We start from the raw sequence: 17083 nt of genomic DNA on the forward strand, positions 1-17083 counted from the left end.
TGATCTATGTGTCTGTTCCTGTGCTGGATCAGAGGCACACTCCCCCATAGTCGTCTTTTGGAGAACTTTTTTTGCACATTTGCCTTTCTGTCTACTGCTCTTCTTCCCCATGCTGTCCCTTTTACACAGGGTGCTTCATTAGCTGTTCACAATCTGCATGATTTTGCATCACGATGGGTCTGATGTGAGAACATCTGCAGCAGTCAAGCGCATATTTTCCCCGGGACTTGACACTGAGCTTGCCATCAGCGTGAAGCGATCTCTCCCCCTCTCTCTCCCTCTCTCCTCTCTCTCTCTCTCTCTCTCTCTCTAATCCCATGACATCTCTTAGCATAGCTTCTCCAATGTCAGTTATGCCTGAGTCTTGAATGGTGTCAATCTGAGTTGAAAATGTGCCAGCTTTCTTAACATTATCACTAACAGACTGCTTAATTAACCTGCTGATACTGTCAATAATAGATCTTGCTGGTGTGCTAGAAAGAAGACCCATGGCCTACGGTTTGGTCTCTCTTTCTCTCTCTCTCTTTTTCATTTGCTTAGGCTCTCAGTGCTCATGACTTGGGAGCTGGACTTGCCAAGAGTGGGATGGGAGGGACCAGGGAGGCTTGAAAGGAATGCGGCAGAAATGGAAGTTCTGGACGAGATCATGGAAATGAAATCACTGAATTTCATTTGGTGTTCTCATTGCTCAAAGATGAGAATGGCTAGTAACCTGTGTATACAGTGGGTGCTCAATAAATGCACCAACTGAAGATATTACAGGGCGTGTGCCAGTTGAGTAGGCAGTGAGAAGTGTGGGCGTTCTGAGGGAGGAGCCTGGGGGTGCCACCATTTTAGGGTGGCTTTCAGGGTTTTCCCTTTTTTCCCATCCAGGCAGCTTAGATAAGGAGAGAGCTTTATCGTGCCCAAACTGTCCTGGCGGGGCTGTCTGAGGGGAGGGACACTGGGTTTTCACTTCTTTTCCTGCTTTATGTTTCATGCCAAGTGGTTTTGTGTTTGAACCGAAGTCCTGCTCTATCTGCCGTGGCTTCATTTTTACATTTGGAAATTGCAGCGAGCAAGCAGATGCCACCATGAGCCTGGAGCTGGTTGACCACCGCCTCCAAATACTCTTGTCTTTGTCTCCTCTGCCTGGGCACACACACAGCACGGGGCTAGAGATGTCTCAGCAGTCCCTGGCTTCCCCTAACCTGGTGGGGGAGTGGGTGCAGAAGCTGACATCTATGTGAGCTCAGCCGGTGCCCAGAGATCCCATAGAGAGGCTGAGCGCAGCACCTCTTCTTATATCTGGGGAAGGCTGGTAAGGGCGGCCGCTTCCGGTTGCAGAGTGAGCCGGTGGCTCCTGACTTCAGGCAGATGCTGCTTGCCTGGACCACATTCCTTTGGCCTTGCCTTTACCGCCGTGGTGGCGGTGGTGTAGTGGTGCCGTGGCAGTGGTGTAAGGGGTTCTCAGAGGGCAGAGATAGATTCCTTTCAGGGCAGAAAACCCCAAGATCCTCTCCAGTGGTTTTGTGGGTCTCCTGGGAACTGAGGAGCCTGGCAGACCCAGAGGTGTGAGGGGTGCAGAGTATTCCTGCCGCCACTAGAGGGCATGTCACTAACACACAGGCCAGGTGTCCGCTTCCCGAGGCCACTCTGGGGACCCTTCTGGGACCTGAACCCTGGGAGGGTCCAAGGCTGGCAGGAGCTCACCTCTGGAGGTCAGGAGGGGGAGATTCAGAGCCAGGACTATAACTCAAGCCCAGCTGGCCCCAGAGCCAGGCTCCCAACTTCTCCTTTACCTCAGATTCACCTTCCTACTACTGTCAATCTCTGGACGTGTGTGTAAGACAAGGGTTTCCTAACGTCAACACTACTGACATTTTTGCCCGGGTACTTCCGTGCTGTGGAGGCCGTGCGTTGTAGGATGTTTAGCGTACCTCTGGTCAATACCCACTAGATGACAGCACCCCCCAGCCCCAGGTTGCGATAATCAGAAATGTCTCCAAAGCTCGCCAAAGGTCCACAAGATCGCCCCTGGCTGTGTAAGTCAGGTGAGCGTGCATGCTGTGACGACAGGAGGGACCCAGTGCAGAAGAGGTCTGCCCGTGGTTACCACTGTGCCTGAGAGTCGTGTGGAAACACGAGAGCTCCTCAGAGATGGCATATGTGCTGTAAATACATGTTAAAACTGTATTTGGTCTCCTGCTTTTCTTCTCCAAAGACTGCAGAGCCTCTCGGTCTTTCCCTCTGTTTATTCCACCTCCCCACTTTATTGAAACAAGAGACTGAGGCTCAGAGACCCCCAGGGTCTCAAGCCGCCCCTCACCTGCAGAACCCCGTCCCCCAGCTGCAAGCGCCCTCACCGCCGGCTCCCCAGCCTTGGCTCGGGCACCAGGAGCATCTGTGGTCCTCCTCCCACTGCACCTGCCCACTAGGCCCTGCAGCCCTGCGGCTCCCCAAACCCTAGTGCCCCCCCACTGGAGGGAGTGGGGAAGCAGCAGGTGTTGATGCTAATCAGCGTTCACAGCCCAGAACTGCAGTCGCTCCCAGGCTCACACACTCCCCAAAATTAAACACTCATTATACAAAATTAATTGACATTAATTAGCAAAAATTAAAACTTTAAACACAGCAAGGCGCTTTTGGGGGAGGAGTGAAGCAGGCGGCCTCTACATTTGTCACCCCCCACTCCCCACCCGCCCACCACCCTCAAGTCCCCCCAGTTTTATCCCAGAACAGGGTTGGAGGAGGTCAGGCAAGGTCAGCACCACACCAGCCCTGCCCCAGGCCCAGGTCCAGCTCCACGAGTTTCAGGCGAGAGGAGCAGAGGGACACTCCTGGGGCTAGTCACCAGCTGATGGGTGGCCCCCAAATGCTGGTATCTGGTGTCTAACGGAGGAGCCAGGAACCCTCCCCTCAGCCTAGGTCTGTCATGATCTCCTAGCCAAGGGAGGGAACCCAACCATGTGAAGTGAGAAGGTCGGCCTTTAGCTCCCCCTGACCCACCCCTGCCCCCTATCCCCGAACCCGCCCATCTCCGGGGCACCCAAAGGATTAGCTCTGTCCCACTTTGCTGTGTGACCTCAGATAAGTCACCCCCCTCCCCTGAGCCTCACTGTTCCGTCCATATGATGAGGGGGCGGCGCTGGGTGAGTGCTGAGGTTCCCGCCTGCTCTGGCACCTGCAGTCAGAGAAGCGGATCTCTGGGAACCCGATTCACTCTGAGGAGCAAAGGGCTGAAGGTAGGGGGCTGCCATTTCGAGAACATGCCCGGAAAGGCAGACCGAGGGGTTGAGTTGCTGGTGATGGAACATCAGGCACTGGTGAGGTGTCTTCAAGCCAGGGAGCCCTCCCAGAGGGGCACTCACTTCGCCTGCTTGCCAGGCCCACCCCCGAGGAAAGGAAAGCAGCTATCCCTTGATAGCTCTGCTCTCTAGCTCCTGAGCACTGCCCCCTTCCTCTTCTCATGTAGGTTATTTTCCACCTTTGCTCACCAGGCCATCAAGGGCTCCCAAATCCCTCAGCAGGCTGATGGGCAGATGGGCAGCAGAACCACACCTTCACTCACCACATTTGAACGCAGACTTGGCCCTTAACTCAGGACTGTTGCTGCTTGGGACAGGGAGGCTTGGGTGCATCCCGGTGGCTTTGCCCCACCAGCTAGAATGGCATCCTCCCCTCTTACTCCTGCTCCCCTGCTCCCCTCTCTCTCTCTCCAGCCAGTGCCAACATCTGCAACGTGGTCCTGATGCGGTACGGGGAGCTGGAGGAAGGGATCGATGTCCTGGATGGTGATGGCAACCTCGTGGGCTCCTCCAAGATTGCAGCCAGACATGTGGGTCATCCGGAGGCTCAGGGGGCCAGTGGAGAGGCCAGCGACAGGGAGAGGGTTTTGTTCCTCAGGGGCTTCTGTGCATAGTGCCTTTGCTTTGTCTTCTTGGTCTGCCTTCCTTGTCCCACCCTGCCTCCCTTCTGCATGAGCCCAGGGCCTCCAGGTCTGGCCCCAGCCATGCCTGTCCCTGAACAGTCCTTCTCTCCATCCCCCCTCTCGTCACCACTGTAAGACATCCCATCTCTTGTCCCAGCCCCTCAGGACCTGGCTTCTCTGATCTGTTAATTGGAAAGGGCAGAGGAGACCCCCCCCCCCCCCAGAGCTTTCTTTCCCCCACCCTGGGACCTAGAGCCCTGCTCTCTGGGCTTTCAGAGCCTCCTGGGCAAGAAGAGGAAGTATGGGAGCGGGTAGTTCGTGGTTCTGTGCTAATGGGCACTTCTGCAGGTGGCACCTCCCTGGGGACCGAGTGTGGCTGAGGTGGGGCTTTGGGGAAAGACTATCTTGCTGCAAGAAGGCCATCTTTCACCTCTCATTTCATCAGCCTCACCTACTTCAGCAACTGGAATTTTTTAGAAAATTCCAGTCGGCTTGTGTATCTCCCCATGCTTTCCCAGCCTTCATCCTAGTGGTGATTAGTGGCCGGTGTTGCTCTAGCCTGAGTGATGGCATGGAGGGTCTGCTGTGAGTACCTGAGCATTCTCCTCCTCTCCAGCCGCTGTCCCTTATCAGCTTTCCCAATGGGCCCCAAGCCTCACCTCCGTCAGTGAGGCCTTCTCTATAATCCTCTGAGGTGGGAAGAACCCTTTCCTTGTCCCAGCCCTCCCCTCCCCACTGGTCTCAGAGAACATGAGTGCCCATCCAAGGCTTGTGAGGGGCAGAGGGCCTGGGGGTGCCGGTGCCGGCACTGTACCCTCGGGTTCTTGTGCAGGCGCTGGGCCCCCCATCATTCCCACACCTGTTCAGAAGACTGGAGGAACCTTCTCCCAGGCCTTCCAGAGGCTGATCATGACAGACCTAGTTTCCTGGAAGACATTTTCAGCCCTGAACCTATCCATCATTGAAGGGGATTTGGCCTCAGTTTCCTACCCAACCCCATCCTCCCATGCAACCCTAGTGTTTCCCCTGATGTGCCGAGAGGGAGCCGACTACGGTAACTCTCCTCATGATGCAAACAGCAAGGAACCCCTCACCCTTGCTGTCTAGGGGAAGGCTCCCAGGGCTTATGAGCTGTGAGCATTCTTCAGCACTTCTCTGAGGGCCAGGAGCCCAAGCCTTGAAGGAACTCCCCACAGTGACCATCAGAGTGCAGAACTGCCTCTGAGCTGTTGCCTTCACCATGCCCTGCCTCCCCAGGAATCCCAGGGGAGCCCTCAGAGCAAGGACCCAGTTAACCCCATATGGAGACACAGCAGACACTCAGCAGAAGCATTTCCCGCTCGCAAAGCTGACCTCTCGTCACTAAGAAAGGCTCTCATCCAGAGCCAGGAGAGGCAGAATCTTTGAAATTTTTGTCTTTAGGGGGTGTCAAAAAGAAAAAAGAAGTAAATCCCAGAATTTCTGTCCTCCTTCAGCACCGAGAGCCTCACGCGGCTCAGCAGGCCCCAGCTGTTTGCTCTGGTCCTTCCAGCTCCTGCTTTGTTTTTAGAGCATCTCGAGTCCTCCATATGCTTCCTCCCCAGCCCCTGCTCCTGCCACCGAGGCACCTCCCCGGGCACAGGCCCCTTCCTGGGGCCGCTTCTGTGTTGCCACCCCTCCCCCACATGTGGCAGGTGACAGGGATCTGCTCTTTTCAAATGTGTGTGGTGGGAAGATGGGGGTGGCTTTTTTCTGTTGTTTGGAATAAGGCTTTGTGAGCAATTCCATGAATTATTCCAGCCAGCCAGATGTGCTTAGCAGCAGTACACATACCTAGAGGCTCCAGGGGAGGGGTTCACCGCCAGGTGGCTCTCCCCCACCCTCTGGGAGCTCTGCTCACCACAGCCTCTGCTTGCCCCTCAGGCCCTGCTCGAGACGGCGCTGACGCGAGTGGTCCTCCCCATGCCCATCCTGGTGCTCCCCCCGATCGTCATGTCCATGCTGGAGAAGTGAGTTGGGGCAGCCAGGAGAGAGGGGCCACCGCTGGGGAGGAGGGTGCGAGAGAAGAGGAACCAGCTGGCCCAGGGCAGGGGACAGAAGTGGCTGGCAGCCCACCTTGCCCGTTTGTTCAGACACTCCTGGGCAGTGTTACTGGAATCATGCCGTGAACGTTCACGGACTTCTATTCTGCAGGACCCTGCGCTAGGTGCTAGGAAGGATGTCCAGATGGACAACACTGGCCCTGTCCTGAGGAGCTGACAGTTCTGGGGTGTGTGTGTGTGTGTGTGTGTGTGTGTGTGTGCACACGTGTGTGTGTACATGTGCTCTGTTGGTGCACAGTGCAGGACTGGTTGTGAAAAGAGTCTGAGGATTGTGGTAGGAAGACTAGATTTGGGGGCAGGGCCACCCTATTCAGGCATCCACCCTGAAGCAACTCAATACCTCACTGAGCCTCAGTTTCTCGTTTTTAAAATACAGATAGTACTAACCTCCCTGCCTTCTGCAGAAGCGTGTTCTGAGAACACATATTTGCCATGACAAATCTTATAAAGACATAAGGGAACACAGCAATATGAGCAATGATAGAGTGATCCTATAATTAATGAGCAGGACGTTGAATTGTGAAGACAGACATGCTGCCGGAAGGGCAGGCTGAGGGGACAAAGGGAGGAGCCAGAGCTGACCTTCACGCAGGCTTGGGCAGGCTCTTAGGATGAGTGTGAGTCTGGGAGGATGGCAAGGAGCAGAGAAGGGCTCTAAGTGGGGGCAGCAAGGTGAATACGAGTCTGGAGGTGCAGACCCCGAGCTCGCGCAAGTACGAGGGAGGCAGTGACCACTCCCACTCTCCTGGTGGCCTAGCCTAGGAGGGGGTGCCTCAGGGCATAAAGACAGGCTTGGGGACACCCTACCTGGGGCTCTAGATCAGTTTAGGGACCTTCCTATTCCCACCATTTGAATTGTAATAACAGCTAACATTTATTAAGCGTGTCCTGAGTGCCAGTCCTCTCCCAGCCAGGTCTCTGCCCCGACGCCATCTTCTCAAAGAGTCCCTCCCTGACCACCCCATCAAGGTAACAGCACCATTACTCCCTTTTCTGTCCATTGCCTTATTTTTATTCATAGCACCTAGAGACATCGCAGACTTTATCTCGTTGTCTATCATCTGTCTGGCCCACTAGAATGCAATCTCCGTGGAGGCGAGTAAACGCGTGTCATTTATTGCCCTGCACAGCATCCAGCACGGTTGCTGGCACGTAGTAGATGCTTAGTGTTTGTTGAATGAATGATCTCATTTAACCATCACAACAGTATGGTGAGGTAAGTGTAACATTTCCTTTTCACAGATGAAGAAAGCAAGGCGAAAAGAGGTTATACCATCTGCCTATAGTTCTCCAATAGGAAACGACAGAGGCAGGAGTGGCCCAGGAGCACAGCCGCAATGCTGGCTCTTCCTCCCACACAGGTTGCCTTGGGTCTTCAGATCACATCGCATAATCCACATGTCTTTGGGTCTTGCCCTGCATGGAGACAGGAGAGGAGCAGATGTGGGGTTCTGGTCTCAGGAAGCCTGTATTTTGATAAAAGAGATGGCCATGACCCGTACACAAGTCAGCTGCAGGTGGGGCTGGGCAGTATGTAAATGGGCCCAAGGTGACCTTGAGGGGGGGCGGGGGGAGCACTATGGGCCCATCAGCAGGGAAGGCTGGTCCATAGGAGAAGGGCTGCAGCTGACTCTGAGAGCAGGGTAGGACTTCTGTGGAAAGCAGGCTTTCTGGACAAGGTGTGGGTCTTTTGTGCGGGAAATTGAGGAGTCTAACCAGACAGAAGCAAAGTGTGCTTGTTGGGGCCAGCTGATCAGGGGCCCTGTGTCCAGCCAAAGAGATGATCCCTTCCTCACCATGGAAGAGGGGGAGTCGTGGGAGGCAACTGAGCAGGGGTGTGGCGTGTTGAGCACTAGGATTCAAGAAAATCAATCTTGTATGGGAGTTGCAAAAAGAAACAGATCTTGGGAGAGCAATGGCTTTGGTGCCCCTGGCCCTTGTGTATGTAGCTGCCTCGTGAATGGTGACCGCAAGTACACACAAGGAGACCACCAAGCAAATGAGGAAGGCAGGGCTTCAGTCTTCAAAGCTACTGAACCCCAGGCCTGGAATTTTCTGGGGAAACATCTGTGATGCCTTTCTAGTTGGTATCTGAGCTGGGTTTGCAGAAAGTGGAGTGGAGTGGAGTGATGGTTAGTGTCCCATTGGTTTGGGGATTTAAATAGCTTTGGGAAGTTGGGTGGGATTGTTCTGGTTCTGAACCTCCCGGCCTAGGATCTGCGCAGAGGCTGTGTGCCTGGCTCAGCTCAGAGCTGAGCCTGAGTCTGTCAGGGAGGCAGAGACAGGGAGGCCATTTGGTTCTGGCAGCCTTGTGTTTGGTGGGTCCTTTTCTGAAGTTCCTGAGAGGGTCCCTGGGGAGGAGAAAGAGTCCAGCCCAGGATCCCTCAGCAATATCCAGACCCAGTTTGTGCCCTCAAGGACTTACTAACCTCAGATCTGTCGGGTAACCCCAGGACTGTGTGGTAGGAGGGGCCGAGCCGCACAGCAGTGGCAGCTGAGGCTCCTGGTAGGAAAACGGAATCCAGGTTCCTGCTCCAGCACTTTCAGGCCTGGCTAGTGGAGGAGAGAGTCCCTCGGCCGCGGTCTCCCACCCAGGGAATGCTGGCACTGCCCGCTTCACCACCTTGTGGGCTAGGAGCCTTTGCAGGGGCTCCAGCATGCACCCTGCAGCCTTCCACACGCAGGGGTGCTAGCAGCAGGGCCTCTGCCCAGAAGGCTGGTGGGGGAGCCCAGTTGGGTGAGAGAGTCAGGACAGCCAGGGGAAGAAGACAAAAGAACACTTACAAAGCAGCCTACTTGCAAATTAATGGAGTGCAAACTAAGACTGCTCCAAGTGCTGAGGGAGTGTGCGGTGGTGGCTGGGAGGCTGCAGGGAGACAAGCTGTCGCGGGGCGGGTGTGGTGGTGCCATGGCTGGGGCCCGCTGGCTCTGCCTCTGGCCTCAGCCCTGCCTGCTTGGGAGGAGCACTCGGGGACAAGGTCCCCAGGTTTCCTGCTGGCATAAGAGAGGTGGGAGCCCAGCTTGTCCGGGTGTCCCTGTCTCTGAGACCAAAAGGGAGAGAGTCTCAAGTCTGAAGCAGAGGAGCCACCACCCCCAACCCAGAGCACGGAGGGTGTGCACCCCTCCCACACACACACACCCCTTCCCCTCACTCTCCACTGCCCCTTCCCTTGGGCTGAGGGCTCACACTCCAGCTCTACCCTCCTGAGGAGGAAGATGGTCTTAGTCCCTGGGCTGGGAGATCCATCCTCCCCATAATCCCACCAACTCAGAGGCAGGTGCAATGGCTCTCTTCCCTCAGCCCTGCATCCCTAGCCCTGGAGTTCGCCTTCCAGCCAGGTGGGGTCCCAGCCGGGTAGGGGTTCAGACTACATCCTCCCCAGTGGTTCCTGAGGCCGCTCCCCAGGCTCCCTCCTTCCCGAGGCTCCGGGTCTTTCCTTTCTCCAGGCATTCGCACACACGCACATCTCTCCATCTGCATATTTCAACTCCCCCAGCTGCCTTTCCGATCCCTCCCTGCCATTTCCCTCTCCTCCACCCCTCCCCAGTCCTGCTGTGTTCACTCTCCCTGCTCAGGGCTGGGACTTCAGGGGTTCCTGTTTGGCTGAAGTCTTGGGGCTGCCTGCTTCCTGAGTCAGGAGCACAGGCTTGGGGCCTTCTGGACCCCTTTTCCAGTGCAGATTTCAGCCAGTCACCCCTGAGAGAGGAGCTGAGGTCACAGCCCCATGGTGAAGGAGGCTGTCCAGTGTCCCCGCCAGGAGTGCCCAGGGATTCAGCCCAGGGCCTGCCCCTCACCTGCCAGGGAGGGAGCTTCACTCTTTCTCCCTGTCACCCTCCAGGCCCTTGGTGACCCTCCAGTCTATGCCTCCAGGGACTGAGGTCCCAGTCACTGCCACAGGACAGGAAGGCAGCCCCACCCTCCACAGCCTCTTCAAGGCAAGGGGCCTCCTGTGTAAGTCTGGAGAGTGAGCCCGGGTACCCCACTTCCTTGTCCTGCTGGAGAAGTTGATCTCAGTTAAAAAGATCTCAGAGCCCATTTCAGCCTTATTCCTGGCCCTTCTGTGACTCCCATGGAAGCCAGGAGGCCTTGGGCTGAGTCCATGGAGGATATGAGGCTCACCTGACCTGCTCTTAATCCTATGAAACTGCCCTCTCTCAATTCAGTCTTAATTCAACAGCTGGACAGGTCTTGGGGTCTGGGCAAGTGGGAAGGGCTAGAGGGTAGCCCTAGGGTCCTCCCTCCTTCCTGCACTTAACAAGAACAGTAACAGCAATAATAACACAAAATCACTGAGCACTTACTGTGTCCAGGCCTTTTTATTTGCATAGAATTAACAAATAAGTGGAGCTTTATTTGTGCCTTAGCAGGAACATCCTAGGCCAGGGTTTCTGTTTTAGACCTCATGGAAGGTTGTTTGAAATACAGATTCCCAGGTATGATACCAACTGAATGGAGATCTTATGGGGGTAAGGGGCCCTTGGGGGTCTGCATTGTTTAGCAGTTACCAAGACACCAGAGTTTGAAAACTGTGGCTCCCAATTCTGCTGTCTGCTCGGAGCCAGGAGCTCTTGTCCCAGGAGGGGAAGGTTGGAGGCGGGGGGGTGGGGGGGGTGGGGGGGGTGGGGAAGCAGTTGCCTGCCCCCACAATGAAGCCTGCCTCCAGGAGAGCCTCTCACCTGCCTGTGGTCATAGCCAGCCCTGTTCCAGTAGGAGAGGGGCAAGACCCTGATTATATCCTTTTCACACCAGGAGCCAGTCAGTCATGAGGACGCTGACACAGTTACTGAAATCAGATTTAGTGCCCACCCAACATAGTCCAGTCACCCATCCTGCTGACGCAGGGCCCCAAGCCTCCCCAAGTAGAATGCCTGGTGGTCTCCACTAAAGGGCCTGCTGGATTATACAAAATGTGAGGTTCTGATGGGCAGCAAGGAAAGGTATATTGGCCAGTGGGTATGGCCCCCTCTCCGTCTGGAGACCTTGTTTCTATCATGAAGCTGGGGCCCCAGAGCCTGGAGGGAGGGTTTTCGTACACTTCTCCTGCCCAAGAATCCCACCTCCAAAGCTTGTCATGGCAGGGGGCGGGGGGGGGGGGGAGGGTGCCAGCTGTGACATGCTGCAATGAGGCTGGCAAAGTGTTCTGCGGGCAGGAGTTGGGGGCAGCACGGGAGCGATAGCACTCTCAGGAAGTCAAGAGTCCAGGCAGCAGCCCCGTCTGCCTCCTGCAGACTTAGCCATGGCCTTGGGCAAGTCATTGCCCTTCTCTGTGGCTCTTGGATAGACGTGGACCAGGTGGTCGCTGGGGTGTGTTCTGTTCCCATACGCGGAAGAGGATAATCCCCTCCCGGCTGTGTGTATGTGTGTGTGCATGTGCCTGTATCCACATGTGTGTATGTGTATGTGTGCATGTGTGTGTGCTGTTTGTCTCTTTCCCTGGACCTGGCACCTACTCTGGTTTGTTCAATGCTTCGTTATGTGCCGCCTTTGAGGACCGTCTTTCTCTGCTGTGTGTCTCCCCAGGGGCAGGGGCTGACAGCCTCCTCTATTGTCTCCCCCACATGTGGCCTTCTTTGCACAGAGCTGGACGCATGGTGGGATGGGTGCCCCACAAGTACTCATTTATGATGGATGATTGAGAGTTCCCCCAGCAATGTCCTTCAGAGCAGAGCCTGGGGAAAAGGGTGCCGTTGGGGAAGGCCCCAAAGATAGAATTCCACCACGACTATTTAGCTATGGGTTGGCACTGGCCCAGGACCGTGCTGCCTGGCCCTGGGACACTGAGTGGAACCCCGCGTGGTGGGTAGCAGCAGCTCACCCTGTCTTCCAGTCTCATGGAGCTCCCTCCTCTCTCCCCCACAGGACGGCTCTCCTGCAGGCGCGCCCCCGGCTGCTCCTCCCTGTACAAAGCCTTGTGTGCCTGGCAGCCTTCGGCCTGGCCCTACCGCTGGCCATCAGCCTCTTCCCGCAGATGTCAGAGGTCAGTGTGGGGAAGGTCTCGAGGGCAGGACGGGTGGGTACAGTTTTGCCATTTATTAACAAATACTTATTCAGTGCTGACTCCTTGGCCCTGAGCTAGGCACTGGGGTTAGAGCCATAAAGGAGACACATTCAGGCCCTGACCTCTCCCGAGCTGAAGGCCAAGCAGTGAGCATGACAATTAAAAAGGGACTAGCAAATGAAGGGGGAGGACTGTTAGGAGGGAAAAGTCCAGCCGGACATGGGAGGAGACAGTGCAGGGCCCCAAACCCAGCCTAAGAGGGAAGTGGCATTTCATGGGGCCTTGAGGATGAGCTGGAGTTGGCCAGGTGCAAGGGGGAAAAGGGGACATATAGGCTGCGGTCACCTGGGGTGAAGGTTCTGAGAGGAGGCAGCACACAGCGCATTACAGGGGCTGAGGAAAGTCTGCATCATGAGCAGAGGGTGGGCCAGGCAAGGGGGCCCAGGGCAGGTGGAGGTGGGGACTTGGGAGCCAAAGCAGAGAAGGTAGGTGTCATCAGAAGGGCCGTGCAACGCAGGACTGCAGATTCCCAATTGTGAGCCTGGGCTGGAGCTCTGGAGGAGAAGGAGCCATCAGGAGGCAGTGGGCATCCAGCAAGAGATGGTGTCAGCTTGGACCAGGCTGTTGGAAGTGGGCATCGAGAAGTGGGTCCTTTAAGAGGAAGTTAGGTCTATGAAGAACCGCATGTGGTGGGAGGGAAGGGAGCAACGCGGTGTGCGTCTGGCTTGCTGCTTTTGAATGACCAGGCAGACGTGAGCACTATTTAACAAGATAGAGACACGAAGGGAGGTGGTTTGAGGGAAGAGGGCATGTTGAGTTGGATGGACACGTGAGGTTCCAGGATCCTGTGGAATGTGCTAATGGGGGTGCCCGGTGGGAAGTCGGCTCTGGGCCTAGAATCCAGGAGAGAGGCCTGGGCTAGAGGGACGGATGTAAGGCCACCAGCATAAAAACAATGATGGAAGCCAGGGAGCGTGTGGAGAAAAGAGGCCCTGGGGAGGAGTGGCATCCACAGACCAGCAGCCAGTTTGGTAAGTTCAGAGCTAAGTGCGGTTGGAGGGGGGTGGGCCGCCCGCAGGGGCAGGCATTCCTGAGAAGTTGAGCCCCATGAAGTTGAAGTGTCCCTTGGTGTCCCAGACGATGAAGGCAAACCCTCTCCCCAGGAGTGGGCCCAGCTGAGAGGTGAGGAAATAGGGTGGCAGGGCTGACGGCTCTGTCCAGGGGCTTGGCACTAAGGGAAAACAGAAATAGACCTGCAGCTGGAATGAGATGTGGGATCGAGGGAGGCTTTGATTTGCTTATTTTTCCCTTTTTTAAATGAAAGAGATGGGAGCTTGTGTAAATACAAAAGGGAAGGTACCAGGAGAGAAGCAGAGGACCGAGGGAGGGGGAAGATGGGGAGAGCAAAGTCCATGGAGTGGGGGCGGGGCAGAGCACAGACCGGGGATTCAAGGGATTTGCCTTGGCTGCGGAGAGCCTGCTCCCCACTTTAGGAGTGGGGATGGAGAGAGATGCAGTTGGGGATGGTGTTGGGGGGTAGGGAGGTTAAGGAAGTTGTTCTGATAGCTTCTGTGTCCTCCTGACCGAGCAGAGAGGATGGCGAAGGGTGGAGGAGGGGGAGGCCAGAGGTTTGAGGACTATGGAGACATTCGGAGGGAGAATGGGAAAGACAGCTGACCAAGGAAGTTAGAGAATCTGGGTGGGCAGTGCACCAGGTCTGCTGTGAGGATGCAGGTCTGTGGGCGTGGCCAGGGCCTGTGTGTCTAAAGGAGCCGGGGCTGAGAGGGCCACAGGGTTCACTCCGCAGGTTTCATCTGGCTGGCTGATTCGGGGAGTCAGTAAGCCATCAGGAGGAATGGCGGGCCCCGGAATCTTAGCTGGGTGGGTGAAGATGGGTGAGTAAGCTGACCGGGGAAGGCAAGGTTTGACAGAAAGGCAAACCCAAGGGGGTCATAGAATGAATGTGGCATTTGGAGTCACTGAACTCTTGGGCAGATGGAGGCTGTGGCCACAGACTGGCACTTACCAGTTTGCGATGACAGGCCTGATCCTGCTCAGTCCTGAGAGAGGTGGGCGTTGGGGGCAGGTTCCTGGAGGGAAGCCAGAAAGGTAAAACTGAGGGGCCTGGACTGTGGGCCCTGAAGACCCAAGGTCCTAAGTAGGAGGTAGTGAGCCAGCCCCGAGCCCTGAGGTCCCAGGAGGGTGAGGACTAGAGTCACTTCCCCACACTGAGCCCCAGAGATTTAGAAGGAAACCAGAATGGGGTGGGGCTCCTGTCTTGGAGGGCCCAAGGCACACTGGGGTGGGAAGCCCGGTGTGTGATATGTGCCAGGAACGCCCTCATGCCCGCAGGGCCCAGCCTTGCTGTGAGGCCAGGGATACCCCTTCCCCCATGAAAGCTGAAAAGCCGTTACCTGATGTTTGGAGATTCTGAATGGAGCCAAGGGCTCCAGAAGTTCTGAAGGTGGGAGAGAGGGCACTTCTCGGTGGTCTTGGCATCCCCGTCCTGGAAGGGCTGTGCCCAGCACTCGCCAAAGTGACTGCATCTCTCTGTACAGTCAGGCTAAGTCTGCAGTTCTAGGCGAGGGTCAGAGACACTCGTAGGCACCACTGTGTTCAGAAGCTTCGGGTAGGTCTCCTATCTCTGTCGCATGGGGAGCGACCTAGGGCAGAGAAGCCTCACAGGACAGAATCGGGGACTGGCCTGTTGGAAGGATTGCTCAGTTTACCATCCTTCTGGCTCTGCTGGGGAAATGGAGGCCCAGAGCAGCCCAGGGACCAGACCAACGTCACAGAAGTGAGGCGGTGATATGAGAGGAACCCCCAGAGGCCCATTCCCAGGCCATGCTGCATCTACTTGTTCTGTAGGATTTTCTCTCCTCCCTCAGCCACTTTGACTGCACTGAGGTAGTGGAGAGATGGGGGGACCGGGGGCCACCCTACTCTCTGGGGGGAAGAGCCTAGGAGTGGGCCTTTGGCAGGTGTTCCTCTGGGGCAGATGATGGAGAGATGGCTGCAGTCCACCCACCCAAGCCTCTGGCTCTAGCTGCAGGAGGTGGTCTCAGTGAGCAGGTCTGCCCTCACAGAGGCTCTCAGTCAAGCTTCAGGCTCCTCTCTTCCCTCATGTCTGCCTCAAACAGGCATGGAAATGGACCAAAGTCCCTCTCATTGAAACCCAAGCCTTTTTTTTTTTTCTAGACTGGGAAGAATGTAATCATGGCATGAGAAGTCTGTTCTCTCGAGAAAGGAGGGTAGGGATGTGGTTTTCAGTGCCCCTTCCTCACCTGCATCAAGTCCACTAGGATGTAGGCAAGGCTGGGGGCTTTATGAGCTGTTTTGAGGCCAATCTGCGACCTGTGGCAGCAAGGCCATCAGCCAACTGGCTGAGAGGACCTCATTCCCTCCATCCATCCTTCCAATTAATTCTAATGAGGTACAGCTTCTGCCGTATGGGGATCATGTCTCACATCCCAGAAGCCAGTGGGATTTGCCATAATAAGTCTGGACTTGCTTGGGCTGACCCATCCTTGCCAAGAGTCACCAAGGTTGTCAACAGGAGTAATAGCTGGAACACCAATTAATTAATTAGGGGACTTGGAAATAGAGTTTAGGAACTTGTTTCTAGAATGGTTGGCCTGCAGTGATTGGTGTGGAGTTTCCAACCCACTAACCCCAGAGGTTGAGGAAAGAACTTCAATCCTCCCTTCAATCCCTGGGAGAGAGTTTTGCTGCTCATTTCAAATTAGTATTTCTGCCTATTAAAATGGTGCTAATTTTAAAATTAAAATTGCAAACAATAATAATAGCCACCATTTGCTAAGCATCTACTAGGCCTGTCAGCATGTTGGTAACTGTGCATCCCTTGTATCAAGTCCTCCCAATGCCCTTCAAGTCTGAGGTATTATTGACTCTTAAGGGATGTTACCTAGAGCGTTAGCGTTAGGTGTGCACATCTCTGACTCTGGGAAGAGATTTTGGCTGGAGATGGTACCTTTGGTGCCTGGGGGGAACTGAAGCCAAGGAAGGGGTGAGGTCATTGTGGGAGGAAATAAAGGCATCAGGAAAAGGCAGGGGCAGCCAGGAGCAGAGGGAGGACCCTGATGGAGCACCACCATGGACCCTGAGGACAAGGTCATTTCAAGGAGGAGGGGCTCTCCGCAGAGTGAGCTACTGCAAGGGGACCTGTCAGCTGGGTGTGTAGGCAAAGCAATCTAGGAAGCGAATGATAGTCAAGTTTCTCTGTGTTCAGAGAAGCAAGCTCATGAATGGGAAACCATTCAAGAACAGTAAAGAAAGTGGCACTCCCTGGGTGTTCCATTGATGGGGGTGGGAGCCTGGAGAGGGCCAGTAGGGGGAAGGAATGCACAGGAGGGGATGCACGTAGCCCAGGGCAGAAAGGCACGGCCCTGGGTCCAGTAAGTAGAGCGGCCTGCTTGGTGGCGGAGGGGAGATGGGAGACTAGGACATGACAGTCCTATGAAATAGGAGTCAATATTATTCTGTGTTTACAAAGGAGGAGACTGAGGCATGCCTTGCCCAAGGTCCAAAGGTGGTAATGGTGGCTCCATACTCACGAAAGGATTTTATGTCCCTCCTCAGCCCACATTTATATCTCTATAAAATGAGAAGGCCCAAGTCTGAGTCCCAGATGGCTCCCTGATAATGTATTATTATGAACATTCCAGCACCCTCAGCCAACCCTCCTACCCTTCATGGGGAGTCCCTGTCCATGTTCACAGGGACCGTCTGGAGTAGGTGTTTGTGCCTTTAAACTTTTTTTTTTTTCTCTGAGAGAGAGAGAGAGAGAGAGAGAGAGAGAGCCTGAGAAAGCCTGTGCTCAAGAGCAGGGGACAGGCAGAGAGAGAAGAGGGAGAGAATCTTAAGCAGGCCCCACACCCAGTTCAGAGCCCTACACGGGGCTGGATCTCAGGACCATGAGATCATGACCTGAGCTGAAATCCAGAGTTGGATGCTTAAGGCTTAACCAACTGAGCCACTCAGGTGCCACCTCTTGTGCCTTTAATCTCTACCCCAGAACTGGGGGCAGGGGGAGGGTTGTTAGTAGGCCAGCAGGTAGAGCAGGGAACCTCCTT

The 17083-nt window shown here is 55.4% G+C and overlaps 1 protein-coding gene across 7 annotated transcripts in view; it reads left to right on the plus strand.

Annotated features, from left to right (window-relative positions):
• The window catches only part of SFXN5 (sideroflexin 5), a 116982-nt gene that overhangs the window by 85847 nt on the left and 14052 nt on the right, over positions 1-17083 (plus strand). For 5 of the 7 annotated variants that reach the window (XM_060657850.3, XM_060657804.3, XM_060657824.3 and 2 more), the window contains 3 exons: positions 3702-3817; positions 5813-5898; positions 11852-11969. In XM_060657850.3, coding sequence (XP_060513833.1) covers positions 3702-3817; positions 5813-5898; positions 11852-11969 — 320 coding nt within the window. The remainder of the gene's footprint in view (positions 1-3701; positions 3818-5812; positions 5899-11851; positions 11970-17083) is intronic. The other 2 variants (XM_060657868.3, XM_060657855.3) reach the window with 2 other exon arrangements.

The sequence above is a fragment of the Panthera onca genome, chromosome A3 (genome assembly GCF_046562875.1).
Source record: "Panthera onca isolate mPanOnc1 chromosome A3, mPanOnc1 haplotype 2, whole genome shotgun sequence".
Lineage (NCBI taxonomy): Eukaryota > Metazoa > Chordata > Mammalia > Carnivora > Felidae > Panthera > Panthera onca.